Genomic DNA, 20,392 nt, shown 5'->3' with positions numbered 1-20,392 from the left:
AAACAAGTTTTAGTGTTTGAATGTGATGATGAAGTACTATTGTTCTGTAAAAAATTATGAGAAGTGGGACATCAGAAAAGCCTGGAAAGACATATAATTGATATAAAGTGAAGTAAACAAAACCAGGAGAAAATTAAAAAGTATGACAATCTGTATGACAAATATAACTTATTTGTGAATAACTTATTGTCAGCAATACAATGATCCAAAACATTTCCAAAGAACACATGATGAAAGATGCTAGGCACTGCCAGCGAACTGGTGTTATCTAAATCCAGACTAAAGCATAATACTTTTCACTTTCCTTCTTTTTTGTTTGAGTTTTCTTGCACAAAATGATTAATATGTAAATGTTTGCTAAAACTATCTAAGTATAACCCATATCAAATTGCTTATTGTCTCAAGGAAGCAAGAAGGGGAGGGAAGGAAAATAGAATTTTGAACTTTTTCATGTGATTTAGTAAAAAAAAGAAATTGTCATTAAAAAAACACACATCTCTCTCTCAAAAGTCACCATTAGTCTACTAATTACTAAATCCTATTGCCTTTTTCAATCTCCATCTGCCTTGACCTTCTTACAGAAACCCAGGACTCAGTATGCACACTGCTGAGTTAATAAGTTTTTTCATTTTTTTTTCAGGTCCTTAGGTCTGAGTTTTTATTTATGAGCAGTACAAAACTCCCTGCTACAGAATTTGACATTGTTGAATTCAAAGAAACTACATTTTCTGCTATTTATCTGCTTAATTGCTGGTTTCTTTCCCTCTTTCCTGCCTTTCATAGTGAATGTCCCCCCAAGATTCTATCTTTACCTCTTTCTTCTCTCAAACTTCATTCTTTCCATTAGCAAACTAATTTACTCCCATAGCTTTATCACCTTTACAGAGAGAATGTACAAATGAATGACACATATGCAATGTTAATCCACATTCCACATTCTGCACCCCAGCTTCCTATAGGTTATCTTCTTTACTAACCAAACCTCAATAAGTACAAAACTGACCTTATTTCTTTAAAAAAATGTCCTCAAACAAAAAGAAAACACCCTTATCTTCTTTGAAACTTTGCTACTTGTCAGTGGCACCACCATGTCTTACAACTTCAAATTATTAAAATCTTTCTTCTTCCTGAACTCTTATATCCAAGTTTCTAGTCTTTCAGCTCTCATAATTTTTCTTTTATATCATCTCTTTTTATTTCAAATGACACCTTACTGGTACAGGCTCTCAAAAGCCACTTAAACTCCTACAATAACATAATAATGCACCATTCTGACTCAATCTCTTCCTCCTGCAATATATCCTTACATCACTGGTAACAGAGGATGATAGACATTTTGTGAAAATCTCCATTTACACAAGATATCTTCTGAAGTCCTTTATAAGTAGAGAGACTTTGTTTTTCTTCATACAATTGGTTATATCATTCTTCTGCTCAAAACGCTTCCCTATTGTCTGTTGAGTAAAGTTCAGACTTCTTAAACTGTCATTCAAGACTTTCCATAAATTGGTATCCACCTTAATGGCTTTACCCCACCATGTATTCTATGCACCAAAAAAACTGAATTATTTATCATCACCCCAACTTCAGATTCACTCCAAAAATTTCCTTTCTATTTTCGGATTAATCTCTCTACCCACTAAATTCCTACCCATTCTTTAAAGGCAAATGTCATCTTAGGAACAAAAATTTTTCTTAGCTGTCACTCCTTGGATCATATGTGGAATTCTGTATTTCTATTAAACTCTTAACACTACAGTGATCACTAAAATAGATATTCCCTCAATGCAAAATACAAGTTAGCTATGCATGCCTTCTCATTCTATGAGATTTTTGTTCATGTTCTTCCATAGGGCCTCCAAAGACTAATCATTCAATAAAGACTTTATTCTGGGTCATTTTATAAGTTAAGTACCAGTGTGATGCTTGAAATGACCATTTATTATTATTCATCCTCAACACATGATTGGCTTGTAGTTTACCGAATCCTTATTTATTCTAATATTACTTAAACCAGAGTAGTCAAACTCCCAGTAGTCAAAACTTCTGAGAGGACCAAACCAGATTAAAATGTAACACAATTAAAAATACAATATAAAACAGATGTTAACACTGGTAATTTTCTAAGTCAATATCTGGTCTGCTGTTCATTTCTATTTGAGTTTAACACCATTGGCTTATATCATTTCAAATGATTTGAACAGTAAAGTCAAGTTGTGCCTAACATGAATATCTCCATTACATTAGGTCACACAAAACTCAATTTTATGGAAATTTTAATGTTCCCCAATGAACACACATCACTAGAACACTATTAAATTAAAAGAAAAGGGGGCAACTAGGTGGAGCAGTGATTAGAGCACAGGACCAGGAGTCAGGCGTATCTGAGTTCAAATCCAGCCTCAGATATTTAACAATTACCTAGCTGTGTGGCCTTGGGCAAGTCACTTAACCCCATTGCCTTGCAAAAACCCCAAAAAATTTTTTTAAAGAAAAAAGATCATCACTAAGTTGATATATATACTTCCTAATCTTGTTTCATTTAATTCATAAACCTGGAATATTTTTCTTCTATCAGTACAAGATGCATCTGAGTAATATTTAAATATCTTCCTGGGAGTGGCTAGGAGGTGCAGTGGATAGAGTACCAGCCCTGGAGTCAGGAGTACCTGAGTTCAAATGTGACCTCAGACACTTAATAATTACCTAGCTGTGTGCCTTAGGCAAGCCACTTTAACCCTATTTGCCTTGCCCCCCCCCCAAAAAAAAAACCTAAAATAAATCTTCCTGAAATTCCATATTTTCTCCATGAAACATCTCTGGACTGATCATTGATATAATCACCCTTCCCTCTCTTGCTCTTCACACTGAAAATAATCTAATGACCTGGAGGTGATGTAAATCCTTAATGTCTATTTTTACACTGATGCATTATTTTTTTTCTAAAGGCCTTCTGTTTCCCCTTTTAAATAACTGAAAATTATGGTGTGCACAAGATCCTAGCAGTGTTATAGTATGTTGATAATAAAAAAGCATTTAGTATGGTAGAGCACTATATATCCAAAGAAGATATATTAAGGTAATAGAAGATTCCCTCAAAGATGCAACCATGCAAATAACTCTTAAACTCATTAGTTCTCTAACCAGCAATAACAAGAGAATCATAAAAAAGGGAAATGTTTAACAAAGATGTTCATAATATTTTAGTGGTTATTCTATGTAGAGTGTAAAGAGAAGGTAATTCCCAATAAAGGTCTGGTCATGTGTGGATAATACTGTTTTGATTGCATCAAGCACTAGATACAATGGATTTACTCAGTAAGATCAACTAATATTCAACAGAAATAACACTCAAGTAAGAAATTAAGATCAATTCTCAAAAGAAAAATGGTTGAAGAGTGCCTATAGATTATGACACTCAGTTACATGAATCTGAGTGTCTGGGCAATCAGTTTGAAAAAAGAAAATAACAATAGCCTGGGTCTAAATTTGAATAGAAAGCAGAGAATGGTGTTGATTACATTTAGGAAATTACACAGTTCTTTCAGCTTTCCCAAGCTGTAGCCTGGCACAAAATCCTATTTTTTTTTAACAATATTTTCTCACTGATGCTATATGGCTGCAAGTCAAAATATGCTACCCAAGTGATTAAATATGTCAGGAAGGAAGGGTTTCCAAGACCTGCTAAAAACATGGCTTTCCAAATTCAGTTTCTGAACAGAAGGTAATGTGAGGTTATCTTATATCAAACTTCAAGGAAAAATATTTTTCAATGCAGAATGACGTCCAACAACACTGAAAAAAGTTTTTCATTTTTTTTTTCCCCCTATTTTTATTTTAAGGTAACAGGGTTAAGAAATTACTGGTTTTGATGGTGAAGGAAAGTGATATCCTTTCTAAGGGGTAAAAGCAAATTACTTGGGTCACAATATCATAACTAGGAAGTCAAAAATCCAATGCTTCATCATTTTACAAATGAGAGATTTAGTTGTCTTCATTCTGCCAATAACTCAATTTCCTCCTGTGTAAAATAAAACATAACAATACTTGCGAAAATCACAGATGCTACACAGAATGATTGAAAGTACTCTGTAAAGCTTGAATTGTTATATAAAGGCTAACTATTCTAAGTTCTAACAGTCAGTAGCAGAACTTTCAGGCTTCTTGTTAAGCTAAAAAGGGAACTAGTATGACAACTCTCAATGTTATTATGGGATAATTTAGGAGAAGGATCAACAGAACATGCACCGGTACCTGGTCATCCCAATTTCATCTGCCTTAATAGAACTCAGGAGTTTATTCATTAGGGTTAAAAATTCTCCCCATGAGAGAAAGTGGAAAACGTAGACCTTGGTGTTTCTTACAACCATCAGTGTTCTGACAGGTGGACAGATATACTCCAACTCCTAGCTCAGTTTCTACAACTGTAAAATAAGGCTCAGGCCAAATGCCCAAGGCCACTACCTGCGCTCTAAACCTAAGGTCTCCTGCAAAGCTTGCTAAATCCTGACGGCATGCCACTTCCTGCGCTCTAAACCTAAGGTCTCCTTCAAAGCTTGCTAAATCCTGAGGGCACAGGGCCCCGGCCGCCTAGACCTCCGCACGGCGCCAGGCGCTGGGAAGGGAAGGAGGCGGCGGAAAAGCCGGTGTTCTCGATGGGAATACACAACCTTTCACAAACTGCGGTCTAGAAGAAGGAAAGCGAGCGAGCACCATGGATACGGGGCCACAAGGTTTCAGAGACCATGTCGCCCAGCCCGCTTGAGCTGTCCCAAAGTATTAGTATACTTACTAGTGTCGCTTACTACTTTCGTCAGAACTTAATCATTTAAGTTGGATAAGTGTAACACCTGACTGTTTCGGCCTTCATACTCAAGGCGCCTAAGTCTGAAGCGTCCGGCCCTTGCCAGGCCCGCGGAGGCCCGGGATGAGCCCGGCATCGCCCCGCGGCAGGGGGCCGGGGCCTCGGGCGCCGCCCACGTCGCGCCTGGCAGCGCCGGGCAGACGGGCGCTCTGGGGGGGTGCGGGGCAGGATGCCCAGGGCGATGCCCCTCCCGGCCGCGGCCCAGAAACGGAGAAACAAACCCGCGTCGGGCCGGGAGTCGCCGCCCTTCCTGCCGAGCCCAGTCTCTGGGGGAGCCGGGGCAGTGCCGGCTCTGGCGCCCTCCCGGCCCGGCGTCCCGGGGCCCCCTCTCCCCGCCCGCCTGGGCTCCCGGGCCGCGGCCCGGCTCCTCACCTGCAGCCGCCCGCCGGGGGAGGGAATGGGGGGCTGGGGGCGGGGCCCACGGCCCGCAGGAAGGCTCGGGCGGGCGCGGAGGGGCCGGAAGCGAGGCGGGGCAGAACGGCCCACGCCGCAGCCGCTGCCGTACTTCCGCCGCGGCGCAGCCCCGCCCCCTCCGCGCTGCCGGGCGGCACTGCGCATGCCCGCGGCGCAGCCCCGCCCCCTCCGCGCCCACCGGGCGCCGGGCGGCACTGCGCATGCCCGCGGCGTGGGCGCGCCGGGCCGCTCCCGTCCGTGTCCGCCAGGGGCCCGGGCCGTGTACCCCTGCGAGGCTTCCCGGACACCTCCGAGCCTGCGAGGCGTCCCAGGGCCCGGCCCAACCTCCCCGTTTAGGAAATGAGAAAACAGAGGAAGTCTTAGAACTTATATGACTTGCCCAAATTCAGTTTCCAATTCAACACTTTTAAAGTTCCCGCTATGGGCTAGCGACAGAGGTGGGATTTGAACCCTCGTCTTGCGACTTTCCGAAGCCCCTGCGCTTCACCACGTAGAGATGTGTTAGTTCAACCTCATTTTACAGTAATGGAAATTATGGCTGAGAACTGATTAGGGCCAGGAGAGAGGCCTGGTGCTCAGGATCTGGAATCAGAAGACCTGGGATCCGTTTGGGCTGTGCCCATTGGCCACCCGTGTGACCCTGAGAAAGTCACAGAACATCCACTGAGAGTGGGCTAAAATGATAAGCGACATTTTTGCCAATTCTAAATCCTATTTCAAATGGAAACACAATTATTAAGAGTCCTACTGTGTGCAGATCCTCCTTGGATCACTGCCTCCTCATGAAGGAGGGAATTGCAAAGCTCCATTAAACTGGCCTATGTGGTGCACAGTTATTTAAAACAAACAAGTCATAGTGAAGGAAAAGGAAAAATCACTCTAGTACCTCTGCTAAGAAAACCCCGTGGGCGGTACAAAGATGATAAATAATAAAACAGATAACTTTAGAACCTGAACCCCTCACATCAGAAGGTATTTAATACACTACTGGGAAAAAAGCAGAGGACAACTACACATTGCTCCAGAAAGAATGAAACAACTGGATCAAAGCCCAAAGGAAGCTCAGGTGCTGTTGATGAAAGAAAAATCCAATGCTAAAACGATCAATATTGCATAGGAACCTGGAATGTAATATCTATAAACCAAGATAACCCAGATGTGGTCAAACAGGAGATGGAATGATTAAATAATGGTATCTTGGGTGTCTGAACATAAATGGACAGAAAAGAATGAATTTAATTTAATGATCACTACATATACTACCATGAGCAAGAATCCCTTAGAAGAAATGTAAGACATCATAGTCAATAAAAGCATGAGAAAAGCAGTACTAGGGTATAATTTTTTTAAAAAACTGACTAGTGATATCTGTTCAAATCCAAGACAGACTGTGCAACATCACAGTAATGTCTATGCTCCAATCACCTTTGAGGAAGAAGCCAAAATTAATCACTGTTTTGGAGACTTATAAAATCTTCTAGAAATATTGCCCCCCAAATTATGTCATGTTCATCATAGGGCATTAGAATGTTAAAAATGGGAAAACAAAACATAATTGAAATAACAGGTAAGTTTGGCCTTGGGAGTACAAAATGAAGCAGAGCAGAGACTAACAAAGACCTGTGATGGAAAATGCCACCAAACATCCAGGATAACTCACTGGTCATAACAAATACTGTTGTGTTTTTCAATAACTTAAAAGATGACTCTACACATGGATATAATCAGTATCAAAATCAGTTTGACTATATACTTTGCAGCTAAAAGTGGAAAAGCTCTCTACAGTAGTTAAAACAAGGCATGGAGCTCCCTGTAGACAAGATCATGAACTTCTTACTGCAAAATTCAAACAAATTGAAGAAAACAGGGGACAATATCAGAACACATAGGCATGACCTAAATAACATCCTTTATAAATATGAAGTAGAGGTGATTAATAGATTTCAGGGATTAGATATGGTAGATTGAGTTCCTAAAGAACATGGAAAAAAAGCTTACAATAGTGAATTGGAGGCAGCAACAAAAAACATTCCAAAGAAAAATTAAGAGCAAAAAAGCAAAATGACTGTCCAATGAGACTCTTAAAATAGCTAAGGAAAAAGGAAAGAAGAAAAGGAAAGATATATCCAATTGAATGTAGAATTCCAGATATAGAAAACCAGTGATGGGAAAGACAAGAGATCTCTTCAAGATAATTTGAGACATCAAAGAAAAGTAAAAATGGGCATGGAAAGACAAAAATGTTTTTTACAGAAGAGATTAAAAAGAGATGGCAAGCTGTTGGTGGAGTTATGAATTGATGGAATCATTTTGCAGAGCAATTTAGAACTATGCCCAAAGGGCTATAAGGTTGATCCAGTGTAAGGGATGTAGATTGTTGGTCTTCATAGGGTGTGGAAGGGGGGCCCTTAGGGAATCCATTACAAAGGGGGAATGACACAGCCAATCACAAAACTGGGAAAGTTTTCCTAATTCCATTCTAGAGATGGCAAACCCAAAATCTGTTCTCAACTGGTCAAGAGTGACCTAGAGATCTTGACCTAATGCAACTGAGTTTGCCCAATTAGGTAATTGAATATTAACTCACACACCCCTGTGACAAAAAGGGTTCATCAGCATATCATGCATAGTATGATGTGGGGTAAATCATATTAGGGACATGTCACAGAATGGGTGGACCTCTTAGATTGTAACTCAAACTCTGAGAGCCTATGAAAATCCAAGAGAGAGGGAGATTCTGAAGACTATAAATTACCTGATGTTCCAAGGCCACCTCATGCCTCATGCTAGGTGAGATATCCATATCTTGCAAGGCTCATGAATAAAAATCTACAATTTTCTCTCACTCTACCAGATTTTTCTTTCATTCCTTTATAACATCCAGTAATACCACTACCAAGTCTGTGTACCAAAGAGGTCATAAAAAGTGGTAAGGGACCCACATGAACAAAACTATTTATGGCAGCTCTTTTTTCTGTAGTGGCAAAGAATTGAAGTTTGAGGGGATGCCCATCAATTGGAGAATGGCTGAAGAAATGATGGTATATGAATGTTTGAGCAGCCAGACTTCAGAAAAGCCTGGAAAGACTTATCTGAACTGATGTTGAGTGATGTAAACAGAACCAGGAGAACATTTTTCATATGAACAGCAATATTGTGAGATCAACTATGATCAATGCAGCTCCTTTCATCAGTTAAGTCTTTAAGGATAATCCTAAAAGACATGTGATGGAAAATGCCATTCACATCCAAAAGGAAAAAACTATGGAGCCTGAATATAGACCAGAAAATACTGTTTCACTTTTTAAAACTTCCTTTATGTTTTTTTCTCATGCTTATTTTTCTCTTTAATTCTAATTCTTCTTTCATAACATGACTAATATGAAAATATGTTAAACATGATTGTAGATATACAACCTGTCTCAGATTGTTCACTGCCATGGGCAGGGGGGAAGGAAGGGTGGGTAGTAGAAAAGTGTGCACCTCAAAAGCTTGCAAAAGGTTGAATGTTGAGAACTATCTTTGCATGTAATTGGAAAAAATAAAATAAAATAAATGTGAGAAAAAAGTAGCAAGAATACACATCAAGAAACATAGAATAAATAAAATCAGCAATAACCACAATGATGTGGTTACAGATCAAGAACCAGAGATCCTGGAGAATGAAGTTAAGTGGTCCTTAGGAAATGTAGCTAACAATAAGACTAGTGAAGGTGGTGGAATTCCAACTGAGCTTTTTAAAATCCTAAAAGATGATGCTATTAAAGTGCTTTCATTAATATTTGAGCAAATTTGGAAAAAACAACAATAATGGCCACTAGATTGGAAAAGACCTGTATCCCAATCACATAGAAAGGTAATGCCAAGGAATGTTCAGATTACTGAACAGTTGTACTCTTTCACGTTTCAGCAAGGTTATGCAAGCTTGGTTTCAGTAGTATATGAACCAAGAATTACCAGAAGAACAGAGGAACTGGAGACCAAACTGCTAACATTTGTTGGATTACAGAGAAAACAAGAGAGTTCCAGAAAAATATCTATTTCTGCTTCATTGACCACCCTAAAGCTGAGTGAGAAATCTGTATGCAGGCCAAGAAGCAGCAGTTAGAACCCAATATGTAATAACAGGCTAGTTTAAAATTGAAAAGAAGTATGACAATGCTGTATATTGTCACTTAAAAATTTTTTTTTTAAATTTAAGGCAATGGGGTTAAGTGACTTGCCCAAGGTCATACAGCTAGGCAATTATTAAATGTCTGCAGCCAGATTTGAACTTAGGTACTCCTGACTTCAGGGCCGGTGCTCTATCCACTATGCCACCTAGCTGCCCCATATTGTCACCTTTTTATTTAATTTATATGCAGAGTGCATCATGCAAAATGCTAGGCTCATTTAAGGGTTGCTGGGAGAAATATTAATCTCAGATATGCAGTTGATACCATTCTGATGGCAGAAAGTGAAGGGGAATTAAAAAGCCTCTTGATAAAGGTGAAAAGGGAGAGTATAAAACCTGGCTTGAAGCTTAACATCAAAAATACCTCAGATCTGGACAACTGGTCCAATCACTTCCTGGTAAACAAGAGGTAAAAGAAATGGAAGCAGGGTCAGGTTTTATATTCTTGGACTCAAGGACCACTGTAGACAGTAATTCCAGCTATGAAATTAAAAGATGCTTTCTCCTTGGAAGGAAAACTATGGCAAGTTTGGATAGCATAGCAAAAAGCAGAGTCATCACCTTGCCCACAAAGGTCTTTATATTCAAAGCCAGTTTGTTCAGTTTTTTTTCCAGTAGTAATGTAAGGCTGTGAAAGACTATAGTCGATGGGCAGCTAGGTTTGATTATCGCTTGTGAAGAATCACACTTGAGACCAGAGAATGCAGGTGTGGAAAGAAAATAGAGATTTATTAAAAAGAAGTTTCAACACAAAAGAAAGTGCTAGGAAAGTTAAGTAGAGACTAAAGAAAAGGCCAAGTGGATTGCTAATTGAACTTGGCAGACCAGCTGCCAAGGCTCAACAGGAGTCTGGAAAGGTAGAGGAGAAACCTCTCCTTAGATCTCCTTAAATTCTCCCTCAAGGTTCATGGGAGGCGTAGTGGCCTTGGGAGTGACCCAAGTCCTGCATTCGAGAGTTTGCCTTTTGGGGAGGGGGCTCTTATGGGTGGTCTTAGACAAGTTTCCAGCACCTGCAAACCCCTCCAGATTGAAGGTTAGACCCTCAGGCCATCTCCAAATCTCCTAAATTACACTATAAAGGAAGAAGGAAGATTCCCTTAACAATGCAAACAAAAGATTTACAAAATTTGTCTCCAACTGATCATCACTCCCTATGTCCATGGTTCCCTGCATCAAGGTGATACAGTGGATAGAGCACTGGACCTGGAGTTTGGAGGATCTTAGTTCAAATATGACCTTAGATACTTAATATTCTCTTAGCTGTGTGACCTTGGGCAAGTCACTTAACCCCATTGCCTTGCAAAAAAAAGGAATGCAAAAAAACAAGGAAAGAAAAGAAAAGCTGAGCATTGTAAAATTGACCCTTTTGAATTGTATTGGAGAAGACTTTGAAAGTCTCTTGAAGGGTAAGGAGATCAGACTGGTCAATACAAATCAGTCAATTCTAATAAATTGATTTAGGTTAGTCACTGAAAGTTCAAATACTTAAAAAAAGCGCTTAAGTACTTTGGCCACATAATGAGAAGATAGGACTCATTGGAGAAGATCCTGATATTGGGAAAGACTGATGGTAAAAGGAAAAGAGGTAGCAGAGGATGAGATAGATAGTATCAAGGAAACAGTGAACATGAACTTGGATAGACTTCAAGAGATAGTGGAGGACAGAAGGCCCTGGCATGCTATGGTTCTCAGGATCACAAAGAGTTGAATCAAACTGAGTAACTGAACAACAACCATGTACAGGGAATTGTGAAAGGCAATGCAAGAGGGGAAAAACTGAGGTGAATATACTACAGTTTAAAGAATAATGACTTAAAACCAACACAATGAGCAAAAACACACAATATCAGTTCTCTTAACTAACCTTTTTTTCCCGTCAGTGCCCAAGTACAGTACTCTTCTTAGAGTAGTTACAGCAAATAATGAATATTGATTAAATAAAGAAAATACTATTCCATGATAAATTCTTTACAAAAAAAATAAAACAAAGTATTTCGATTTCTGGTGGTGGTAGCATTTTTGTTTCAAATCATTGGTAGGGATTCAATAAGAATTCACCTAGAAAAAACTACATTTCAGGAATAGAATGAGAAAAAAGCATACAGCCAAGAATACAGGGTATGTTTTGAGAATGAAGAATAGTCCAGTTTGATACTGAGATGAAGCTGAAAACCGTAAGACAACCCCAAATTATAGAGTACCCGGAATGCTAGTTAGAGAAGTATTCAGCTTTTACTTAGCAAAGCAGCAGGAAGCTAATAAAGACTTTTGAGGAGTTTTGTAAAAAGGTCTCAGAAGAAATGAATACTAAAGTATTTATTAAACATTTAAAATGTTCGAAGCAGTGTGGGAACAAATAAGAAAGTCAAAGATCTGTTGGGAGCTGTGACCTCCCCTTGGAAGATGGGGGTGGGAAGGAGAAGCCTGGAAATTTTTGGTCTAGGGATGGGGTAGAGAGTGGGAGCCAACCTGAGTCAATTGGTCAGCTGATTGTAACTGAAGGACATTTGTTACCCCAAATTGCCCCAAATTGGATGTAATTATGAGCAATTAGGGGCTTCTTTGGCTCACTGATCTGCTGGGACAGAAAATTTATTTTCACTTCAAGAAAATTGTTTGAATGTGCCTACCTTGTGTTGGGGCAGGGTGAATTTATTCACTTGTCACTTTCTCTCTTTTTCACCTAGGAAGCCAAACTGTTCAGAGGTATCTCCTTTCCTCTACCCCTTTCTCCTTCCTTCCTCTATTTACACAGAGCTGGAGTATGCTTTGTCATTCAATTCCCCATGACTGAATAAAGTTTATAAACTTGTTTCTCTTTTATTTTTGATGGTATCTTATTTTTCCCCCAACAACATTAAGATTTTTAGCATTCATTTTTATAAGAGTTTTGAGTTCCAGATTTTTCTCCCTCCGTTCCCCTCTTCTCACAATGATAGGCAGTTTGATATAAGTTATATATGTGCTATCATGTAAAACATTTCCATATAAGTCACAGTTTTGGAAGAGGAAACAGATCAAAAGAAAAAAAAGAAGAGCTAGAAAGAATAAAGTAAAAAATATGCTTCCATCTATTTTCAGAATTCAACAGTTCTTAATCTGGATATGGATAGCATTTTTCCTTCTTGAATCCTTTGTACTTGTCTTGGATCACTATGTTTCTGAGAAGAGCTGAATCACTCATAATTGATCATCATAAAAGGTTGATGCTGTGTACAATGTTCTCCTGGTTTTGCCCATTAAATGTAACTTCTGATAAAAATCAATCAATTTCTGATGTTGAACCATTTGACAATGCCACAAACTTTAAGGGAATGGATTTTCTTTTCTGGGTCTTCAGTAACTGTAGCACCTGCAGAACTTGTCATGCTATATCTCCACAAGGATTGCTTCCCAGGAAGATTCCTATGGGTACTGGATTTAAAGCACTATTCCCAAGGCTCTTGGGTTCAGGTTTCCATACTTCTTCTATCAGGGTTTGAGGGGAGAAAGTGGTTTGACTTGCCTGCATGCACTATTTCCTATTGCTGCTTCAGCTTGGATAACTTGCCTGCTTTGTTTGTAGCAGAAGGTGTAGATGGCTGGGCCTTTCTCCATAGGACAATGTTCTCAGGATGTTGTTTTAGAGGGGAAAGGATTGAAAATTACAAATTACAAATTACAGCAGTTGTTTGTGGTGATAAAGGAGCTGGGCTTTTTTCTACTAGGATTTCAGTCTTCAGTGATGGCTGGAGGGTGCGGTGGGGTGGGGGAATTGGGCTGGACTGGAAGCTGGTCTGGTTGTTTGGGTTGTTCCAGGCTTTAGGGGAGTAGAGGTTCTGGACTGTCTCCTTTTGAGTCTGAAAGAAAATGGTGGTCAAGAGGATGGTAGTTTGACTTGTATAGCACACACAAGGATGGGCACTTACAGCTAATAAGTAGCAGAGCTGGGAACCAAAACCAAATTTTATTGATTCAGTATACTTCTCTCTCTCTCTCTCTCTCTCTCTCTCTCTCTCTCTCTCTCTCTCTCTCTCTTTGCAAGGCAAATGGGGTTAAGTGGCTTGCCCAAGGCAACACAGCTAGGTAATTATTAAATGTCTGACACCGGATTTGAACCCAGGTACTCCTGACTCCAAGGCCGGTGCTTTATCCACTACACCACCTAGCCACCCCTCAGTATACTTCTTACTTTATAGAGTCTGGAAATGGAAAAGGGAAGGACAGTGGCCAGAATTTTCAGAAATTACTCTTAACTTTGACAGATTTTAGCATTCATAGTACTGACTCATTTTTGTTCAGGGAAATGATTTGCATCTGATTAGTTGCAGTATGAGAAGAAGATCTTGGTGGAGATGACAGCAACATTATTTAAGAAGCGATAATATCATGTCTTTAATGAAATTTTACCAGCAATGATGGTGTAAGCCAGCCAAATTGGATTTTTAGATGTTATTTAAGCTCACCTTACACTCTTTGACTTCTAAGCATACAGAAGTTGCTTTTGCTTAGAACACAAAATACAGTATAACTTCAGTCTTTGAAAAATTTTCTTTTCCTTTAAGGGCCAGGTCAAATACCACCTTCTCCATGAAATTGTCCTTGTTTCTCCCAAGCAGAAAGTGATGTTTACTACTTCAAATTTTCTTACAGCATGCTTGACCCCTTATCACATTCTATATTTTGTGTATAAGTCATAACATTCTCTGTCAAACTGTAAATTACTTTTAAGACATTCTTTTAATGGCTTATTTTTCATTTTGGGTTATCCAGCCCCTAGATTATTGCACTGAATACTGATTAAACCTATTGACTTGAAAAGACTAGGACAGCTTCATTAAATTCTTCATTCAATTTTCTGTAACGCTTAGCCTGGAATGGGCAATTTCTCTGGTCCTTTAAAGAAATGTCAGTTTGGGAGATCCTGGGACTGAGGAAGCTAATTAACTCCTTCCTTCCTTCTAGGAGGGAAGTCCTCTGACACAGTAATTACCTCTACCTTTGTCTTGAAACTTGAGAAATAGTTGAAAGGTGGTACTGGCTCCTGGGAGTTATAAGATCTTTGTGCCTTATTTTAAATCATTTTCCCCCCAATGACATTAAGATTTTTAGCATTCATTTTTATGAGTTTTGAGTTCCAGATTTTTCCTCCCTCCGTTCCTCTCTTCTCACTACAGTTGCCCTGAAGCTTATATATTTGATCCTAGGAAAGTCAATTTCTCCTTTTTTCCTCCCCTTTCCCCCTCCCCCCAGGCCCAGTTTCCTTGCTTGTAAAACAAACTGGATGGATCAAGAGGCCTCTGAGGCCTCTTTCATCTCTAGATCTATTATCCTATGGCTTCAAATTCAACCAAAAAAAATCTCCAAACCCACCATAGAAAGAAAAGGCTGCCTTTCATTAAATTACAAATTGAATTAAATAAATTATATAAATTGAATATTATATATATATATAAATGATATAAATATTGCGTGTAAGTATGAGATGGGTGGTTAGGGTGATGCAAAATTAAAAGAAGTAGATCTTTACCTTCAAGGAAATTATAATCTGATACAAATAGTCACCTTGGATGGAGGAAAGAGGTCTAAGAGTTATCCTGGTTTCTCACTGCCTCTCACTTTTCCATATACAATTAGCTGCTAAGATCTGTCGATTCCTCTTCTGCAGCATCTCTCCAATATGCCCCCTTCTCTCCTGTCTCACTGACACCACTCTGCAGGTGGTTTAGACCGCCTCCAGGCTCATCCCATTCCAATTCATTCTCCATTCAGAGATTTTCCTAAAGTGAAGGTTCGACCCTGTCACCCTCCCTCCCTCCCCCATTCAATAAACTCCAGAGACCTCTTATGACCATTAGGATCAGGTAGAATATATTCTTTTCCCCTGGCTGCCTCCCCAGCCTAAGAATGCTCGTCTTCCTCTGATTACTGCCCTCTCAGGCTGCCTTTAAGTCCCAATCTAAACTTCCATCTTCCACAGGAGGTATTTCCCAGCTACTCTTAATTCCAGAACCTTCCTTGCTATCCAGGATATAACGTTTGTTTGCACTCCCATGATTGTGTCAGCTCCTTGAAGGCGGGCATTCTTCTCTTCCATCCCCAGGACTCAGCCCCTTCGCTGAATGAATGAACCCTGGAGCCAGCTTTCGGAACGAGAAGAAGCGAGCGTCTACGCGTGCGCAGAGTATCCCGGCCTCTTATTGGCTGCCGCTAGGAAGCCATGGAAACACCGCACACGGCCTGTACCGGAAGCGGGAGGCCACGGGCACCGGCGAGGGCCAAAATTCACCTCGTTGGGGCGCTCCGTTTGCCGAAGGTGGGGGGGGGAACCGGAGAGGGAATGAAGTGGTGCGGGTGACACTCAGGGCACGGCTTGACCCCACTTGAGGGTCCCTGAGGGGCGGCTGCGGCCGATCTGAGCCGCAGGGCCATGGAGGACGATGCACCTGTGATCTACGGGCTGGAGTTCCAGGTGAGTCAGCTGGGAGAGAGGACCGGTCATGGGCAGCGCGAGGGCCAGGCCAGGCGGCCCCCCGAGGTGGTGGGAAGGGCCTGCGGGCCTCCCTGGGCTGCAGGCCCCGAGCCTCCGGCCCGGCAGAACGTGCAGGCGGCCTCCGCCTCCTCCCTCCTCCCCGTTCCCATTTTACAGACTGGGAAACCGAGGCCTTCGTTTCTTCTTTTAGGGATCATGATGATGATGATGGCAATCGTGATGGTTCTCTTTCCCGTAGCTCCTGAATGTTTGAAGACTTGCTTTTCTCGATGCAGGCCTGAGAGGTCGAATCGGAAGCATATATCTAAAACCTGGATTATCAGAATATTTTATTCTAATGACTAGAATTCTAATTATTAGGATACTAATTATTATTATTATAGATCCTGGATTAGTTTATTCTTCTAATTTTACAGATGAGGAAACTGAGGTACAGAGATCTTAAGTGGGCAGCCAGCTGGTGCAGTGGATGGAGCACCAGGCCTGGAGTCAGGAGGACCTGAGTTGAGAGATCTTAAGTTTCTTGCCCCTTTTCCAAGGTAGTAAGTGGCAGAGGTGGGATTTGGACCTCAATTTAGCTGAATATCAGTATTCTTTCAACTTTGTCAAATATTGTAAGTATTATTAGAGATTGGGACTTTTTAATTGATTTAGAGAATTTCCAGATGAGAAAATTCCCCTCCCGCAATGTAGGTTGGCATTTTCTTTGCAGTTTATAGTCTTAGAGAGTTTTATAGAGAACAGCGAAAGATAAAGTGACTTGCTCAGATCCGTGGGGTTGTAGTCAGTATCTCCATGGACCCTGGTGTTCCAGGTTTGGAGACTCACTTTCTTTTTCTTTTCTTTTCCTTTTCTTTTGATTTTTTTTTTAAATTTTAAATTCATTCATTTATTTTGAATTTTACAGTTTTTCCCCCTAATCTCACTCCCCCCCCCAGACTCCCTTTCAAACAACTATAAAAAATTGCCTCTTAAGTGTTATCTCCTCTTCCAAGAAGAGAAAACTGTCTCAGAGATGTGAAGTATCTTGCCAAAATTCAATGGTCTTATCTTAATTTTCATACCTTTGATTTTTCTGCAGCAACTTAATAGAGTGGTAGAAAGCATGCTGGACAAAAAGTCCATTCTCTAGATTCATCCTTTATCTTTATCTAAGACACTTGATGTCTTAGTGTTCATGGATTAGTCGCTTATTGTCTCTGACACTTATCTGTAAAATGGAAATCATGTACAAAGTCTACCTCATAGGACTGTTATAAGGATCAAAAAATGAGATCCTGTATATGTATTTTTTTTTTTTGCAAGGCAAATAGGGTTAAGTGGCTTGCCCAAGGCCCCACAGCTAGGTAATCATTAAGTGTCTGAGACTGGATTTGAACCCAGGTACTCCTGACTCCAAGGCTGGTGCTTTATCCACTATGCCACCTAGCCACACCAATCCTGTATATGTATATACACACATACATACATATATATACATACATACATATATATATATGTCTATATGTAGCTAGCATATGTAACATTCTGTAAGCCTTAAAGCAACAATTTAATGGCAACTGCTATTATTCCTCCTCTTCCTCCTCCTATTACCACTTTTTTTTACCCCCATTCTTAAAACTCTCATCACTCTCAGCACCAGACTCCCTTAGTCCTCCTCTAGCATGTTGAGTACCTATGGAATATATTATTTCTGACCATTTCTCATTACTTACACTATTATCACTTTAAATCAGGCCCTCATCATCTCTTGTCTGGAGTGTTGAAATAGCCTTTTAATAACCTCCACGTTTTGAGATTCTTCCCCGCTGAAATCCATCCTCTACTTCTCAAAGTGATTTTCCTTAAGCCAGGTCCAACAATGTCATTTTCCTACCCAATAAACTCAACTAGCTATATTACTTCTAAGATAAAATATAAACCCCTCTCTTTGACATTTAAAGCCTTTCATAACCTACTTCTAATCTATCTTTCCAACATTACTATCCCTCCTTCATCCTATGGTCTACTCAAACTGGCCTTCTTGATGCTTCATTTCCCATCTCCCATCTCTATGTCTTTGCCTTGGTCATTCCCCGTACCTGGAATGCACTTTTTTTCCCTCTTCTCTACTTTTTAAAGTCTTTTATTTCCTTCAAGATTTGGTTCATAGAGCATCTTCTATAAACCTTTTCTGATTTCCCCCAGTTGCTAGTGTTCTTCCTTTCAAAATTACATTGTATTTACTGTGTACTGTGTGTGTGTGTGTGTGTGTGTGTGTGTGTGTGTGTGTGAATGTGATTATATAATTACATGTTGACTCTCCCAATAAAATGTAAGTTTTTTGAGGGCAGGTGCTGTTTCATTTTTGTCTTTGTATTCCCAATGTCTTGGCATATGACATTTCCTAATGAATTCTTATTGACTAATTGAAATTGCTCTTTGTTTTGTCTCAGTTCTTTGGAATAGTCTTGAACCTTGTTTTCACACTGCATCCATCACTCCAAAGCTTGACAACACTTCTTTATTGTTTTTTAATGGAATTTTCTGGCAATATACATGTCCACTTGAAGCATGGCAGCATTTTATTCTTTGTTTTAGGAAATGAGAGATAGATAGATTAATCATGAAATTCAGTCTACTGATGTGTTTATATGTTGAGTTTGAGGTGTCATTGGAGCATCATGCTGGAAATAATGATCAAGACTTAGCAAATGGTTACTTGGAATTGTGAGAAAAAGTCTCGAGTGTGGAAAAACAATTTAGAATTCAATCATAAATGTGATAATTGAAGCTATAAGTTTGAACGAGACTGCCAAGGGAGAATCCATGGAGTGAAAGAGAAAAGGAGAGAGCCAAGGACAGAGTGTTGAAGAACACTTATGTTTAAAGAACATAAGGATAATAATTAGGGAATAATGGAAGAAACAGAAAAGTAGCACTTACATGGATTAGAGGCTAACAATGAGAACATGGTGTTACAGAAGCCAAAGAAGGAAAGTTTTTCTTAGGAGGAGGCAGTTCAGAGTATAAAATGATGAAAAGTCAAGGATGAGAATTGAAGTAAGTCCTTTGGATTTCATGGAATCTCAGAGGCTGAAGGGATCCTAGAGACCATTTAGTAGATCCTGGACCTGGATAAGAATTCCCTCTATTACATGCCTGACAAGTGGTCATCCAGCTTTTTCTTGAATATCTCTGGTGAGAAGAAGCCTTCAAAGGCAATCTGTTCCACTTTTGGATAGCTCTAAGTTTTAGATATTTTTCCTGATACCAAGTTGATATGTGTTTTTATGCAACTTCTATCCATTACTTTTGTTCTTTGTTGTCAGACAAAAACAAGTTTATTTCTTTTACATGATTTGGCACTAATCGTTAGTGACCTTCAAGAGCTTTCTTAAGTTTAAGAATATTGCTTCTATCTTTAAATACTTAGTTGAAAGGTACTGAATTAGAGCAGTGACCTTTCATCATACAGCTAGGCATGTATATTGCATGTGCATATAAATGTATATTACTGTCAGTATCAGGTATAGTACTGCCAGGAGTTAGAAAGCACAAGCATAAAATTCTAAGTAGTTAATAAGCACAAGCATATGATGACCACAATTATTAGTTTCAATAAAATTCCTCATATTTCATTGCTGGTGACCAACTTGATAGATAACTTTTGAACTTGTTCAATTGATTTAGGTATTTTCTGAGTCAAAGGATATTATAATAGAGTTTGATGAGAAATAAACCACTCCTCACAACAACCTAGACTTTGGTATTATATTCAGAGACTATTTTGTTTTGTACTGGTTCTGTAATTTTAGAAAACATGTAGGTTTGATTCTCTTATTTGAAATTATAAGTTTTTTTTGTTCTGTTTCATTAAAAAGTTGTGATTTAGATTGTGGATCGACGAATTAATGAGACTAATAAGTTTGTGTGTCTATATGTGTGTGTGTGTGTGTGTTTGATCCCCTCCTGCCCCCCCCCAATTTGATTCTGTTGAAAGCCATGCCAGTACCAGACCAGCTATCTTTAAAGAATTTATGTTCTATGGGGCAGAGGAGTGAGGGTGGGTACCATGCAATTCTTTACAAAATAAATATAAAGTAAACCCTGTTAATCATAGTACTGGTTAAACAATCAGCAGTGTGCAAAAGGAAATCTATTAAGGCGGTATTAAAAAGGAAGATGAAAGCAGTTTCCCCCTTCCTGTGACTTCTTCTGACTTGGTCTTTATGATCACTTTAGTCAGTCAACTAGCAAGTATTTTTCGTGTTGAGAAGATAAGATTTAAAGCCTTTGAATTAGAGAATAGTACATGACAATAAGTTATTGTTTGCTAAATTATGAACCTATGTACTTTCGTCAGGACTTGACGAAAAAAGGTAAATTTTGGATATTGGACAGTTGTTTAAAAAATACTTTAAAGTTTTAGAGTTGGAAGGAAACTTCATTTGATGTCATTCAATCCAATCCTCTCATTTTAGAAACT

General features: G+C 39.5%; 2 protein-coding genes across 8 annotated transcripts in view; one reads left to right on the top strand and one right to left on the bottom strand.

Moving 5' to 3' along the window:
- Nucleotides 1–5,394, bottom strand: part of TRAPPC12 (trafficking protein particle complex subunit 12) — a 152,359-nt gene extending 146,965 nt beyond the window's left edge. Inside the window, exon 1 of one of the 4 annotated variants that reach the window (XM_074209583.1) lies at nucleotides 5,237–5,394. The gene's annotated coding sequence lies outside the window, so the exon portion shown is untranslated. Of the gene's footprint in view, nucleotides 1–4,792; nucleotides 4,885–5,236 lie in introns of those variants that run through there. The other 3 variants (XM_074209580.1, XM_074209582.1, XM_074209581.1) reach the window with 3 other exon arrangements.
- A 10,298-nt stretch (nucleotides 5,395–15,692) lies between these two features.
- EIPR1 (EARP complex and GARP complex interacting protein 1) overlaps nucleotides 15,693–20,392 on the top strand; it is a 216,551-nt gene continuing 211,851 nt past the window's right edge. For 2 of the 4 annotated variants that reach the window (XM_074209579.1, XM_074209577.1), the window contains exon 1: nucleotides 16,517–16,538. Coding sequence is in view for 2 of the 4 variants with exons in the window: in XM_074209575.1 (XP_074065676.1) it covers nucleotides 15,862–15,903 (42 nt within the window). In the remaining 2 variants the exon portion in view is untranslated. Of the gene's footprint in view, nucleotides 15,904–16,516; nucleotides 16,539–20,392 lie in introns of those variants that run through there. The other 2 variants (XM_074209575.1, XM_074209576.1) reach the window with 2 other exon arrangements.

This window comes from Macrotis lagotis, chromosome 1, assembly GCF_037893015.1.
Source record: "Macrotis lagotis isolate mMagLag1 chromosome 1, bilby.v1.9.chrom.fasta, whole genome shotgun sequence".
Classification (NCBI taxonomy): domain Eukaryota; kingdom Metazoa; phylum Chordata; class Mammalia; order Peramelemorphia; family Peramelidae; genus Macrotis; species Macrotis lagotis.
This window is presented reverse-complemented; position numbering and strand designations above follow the sequence as displayed.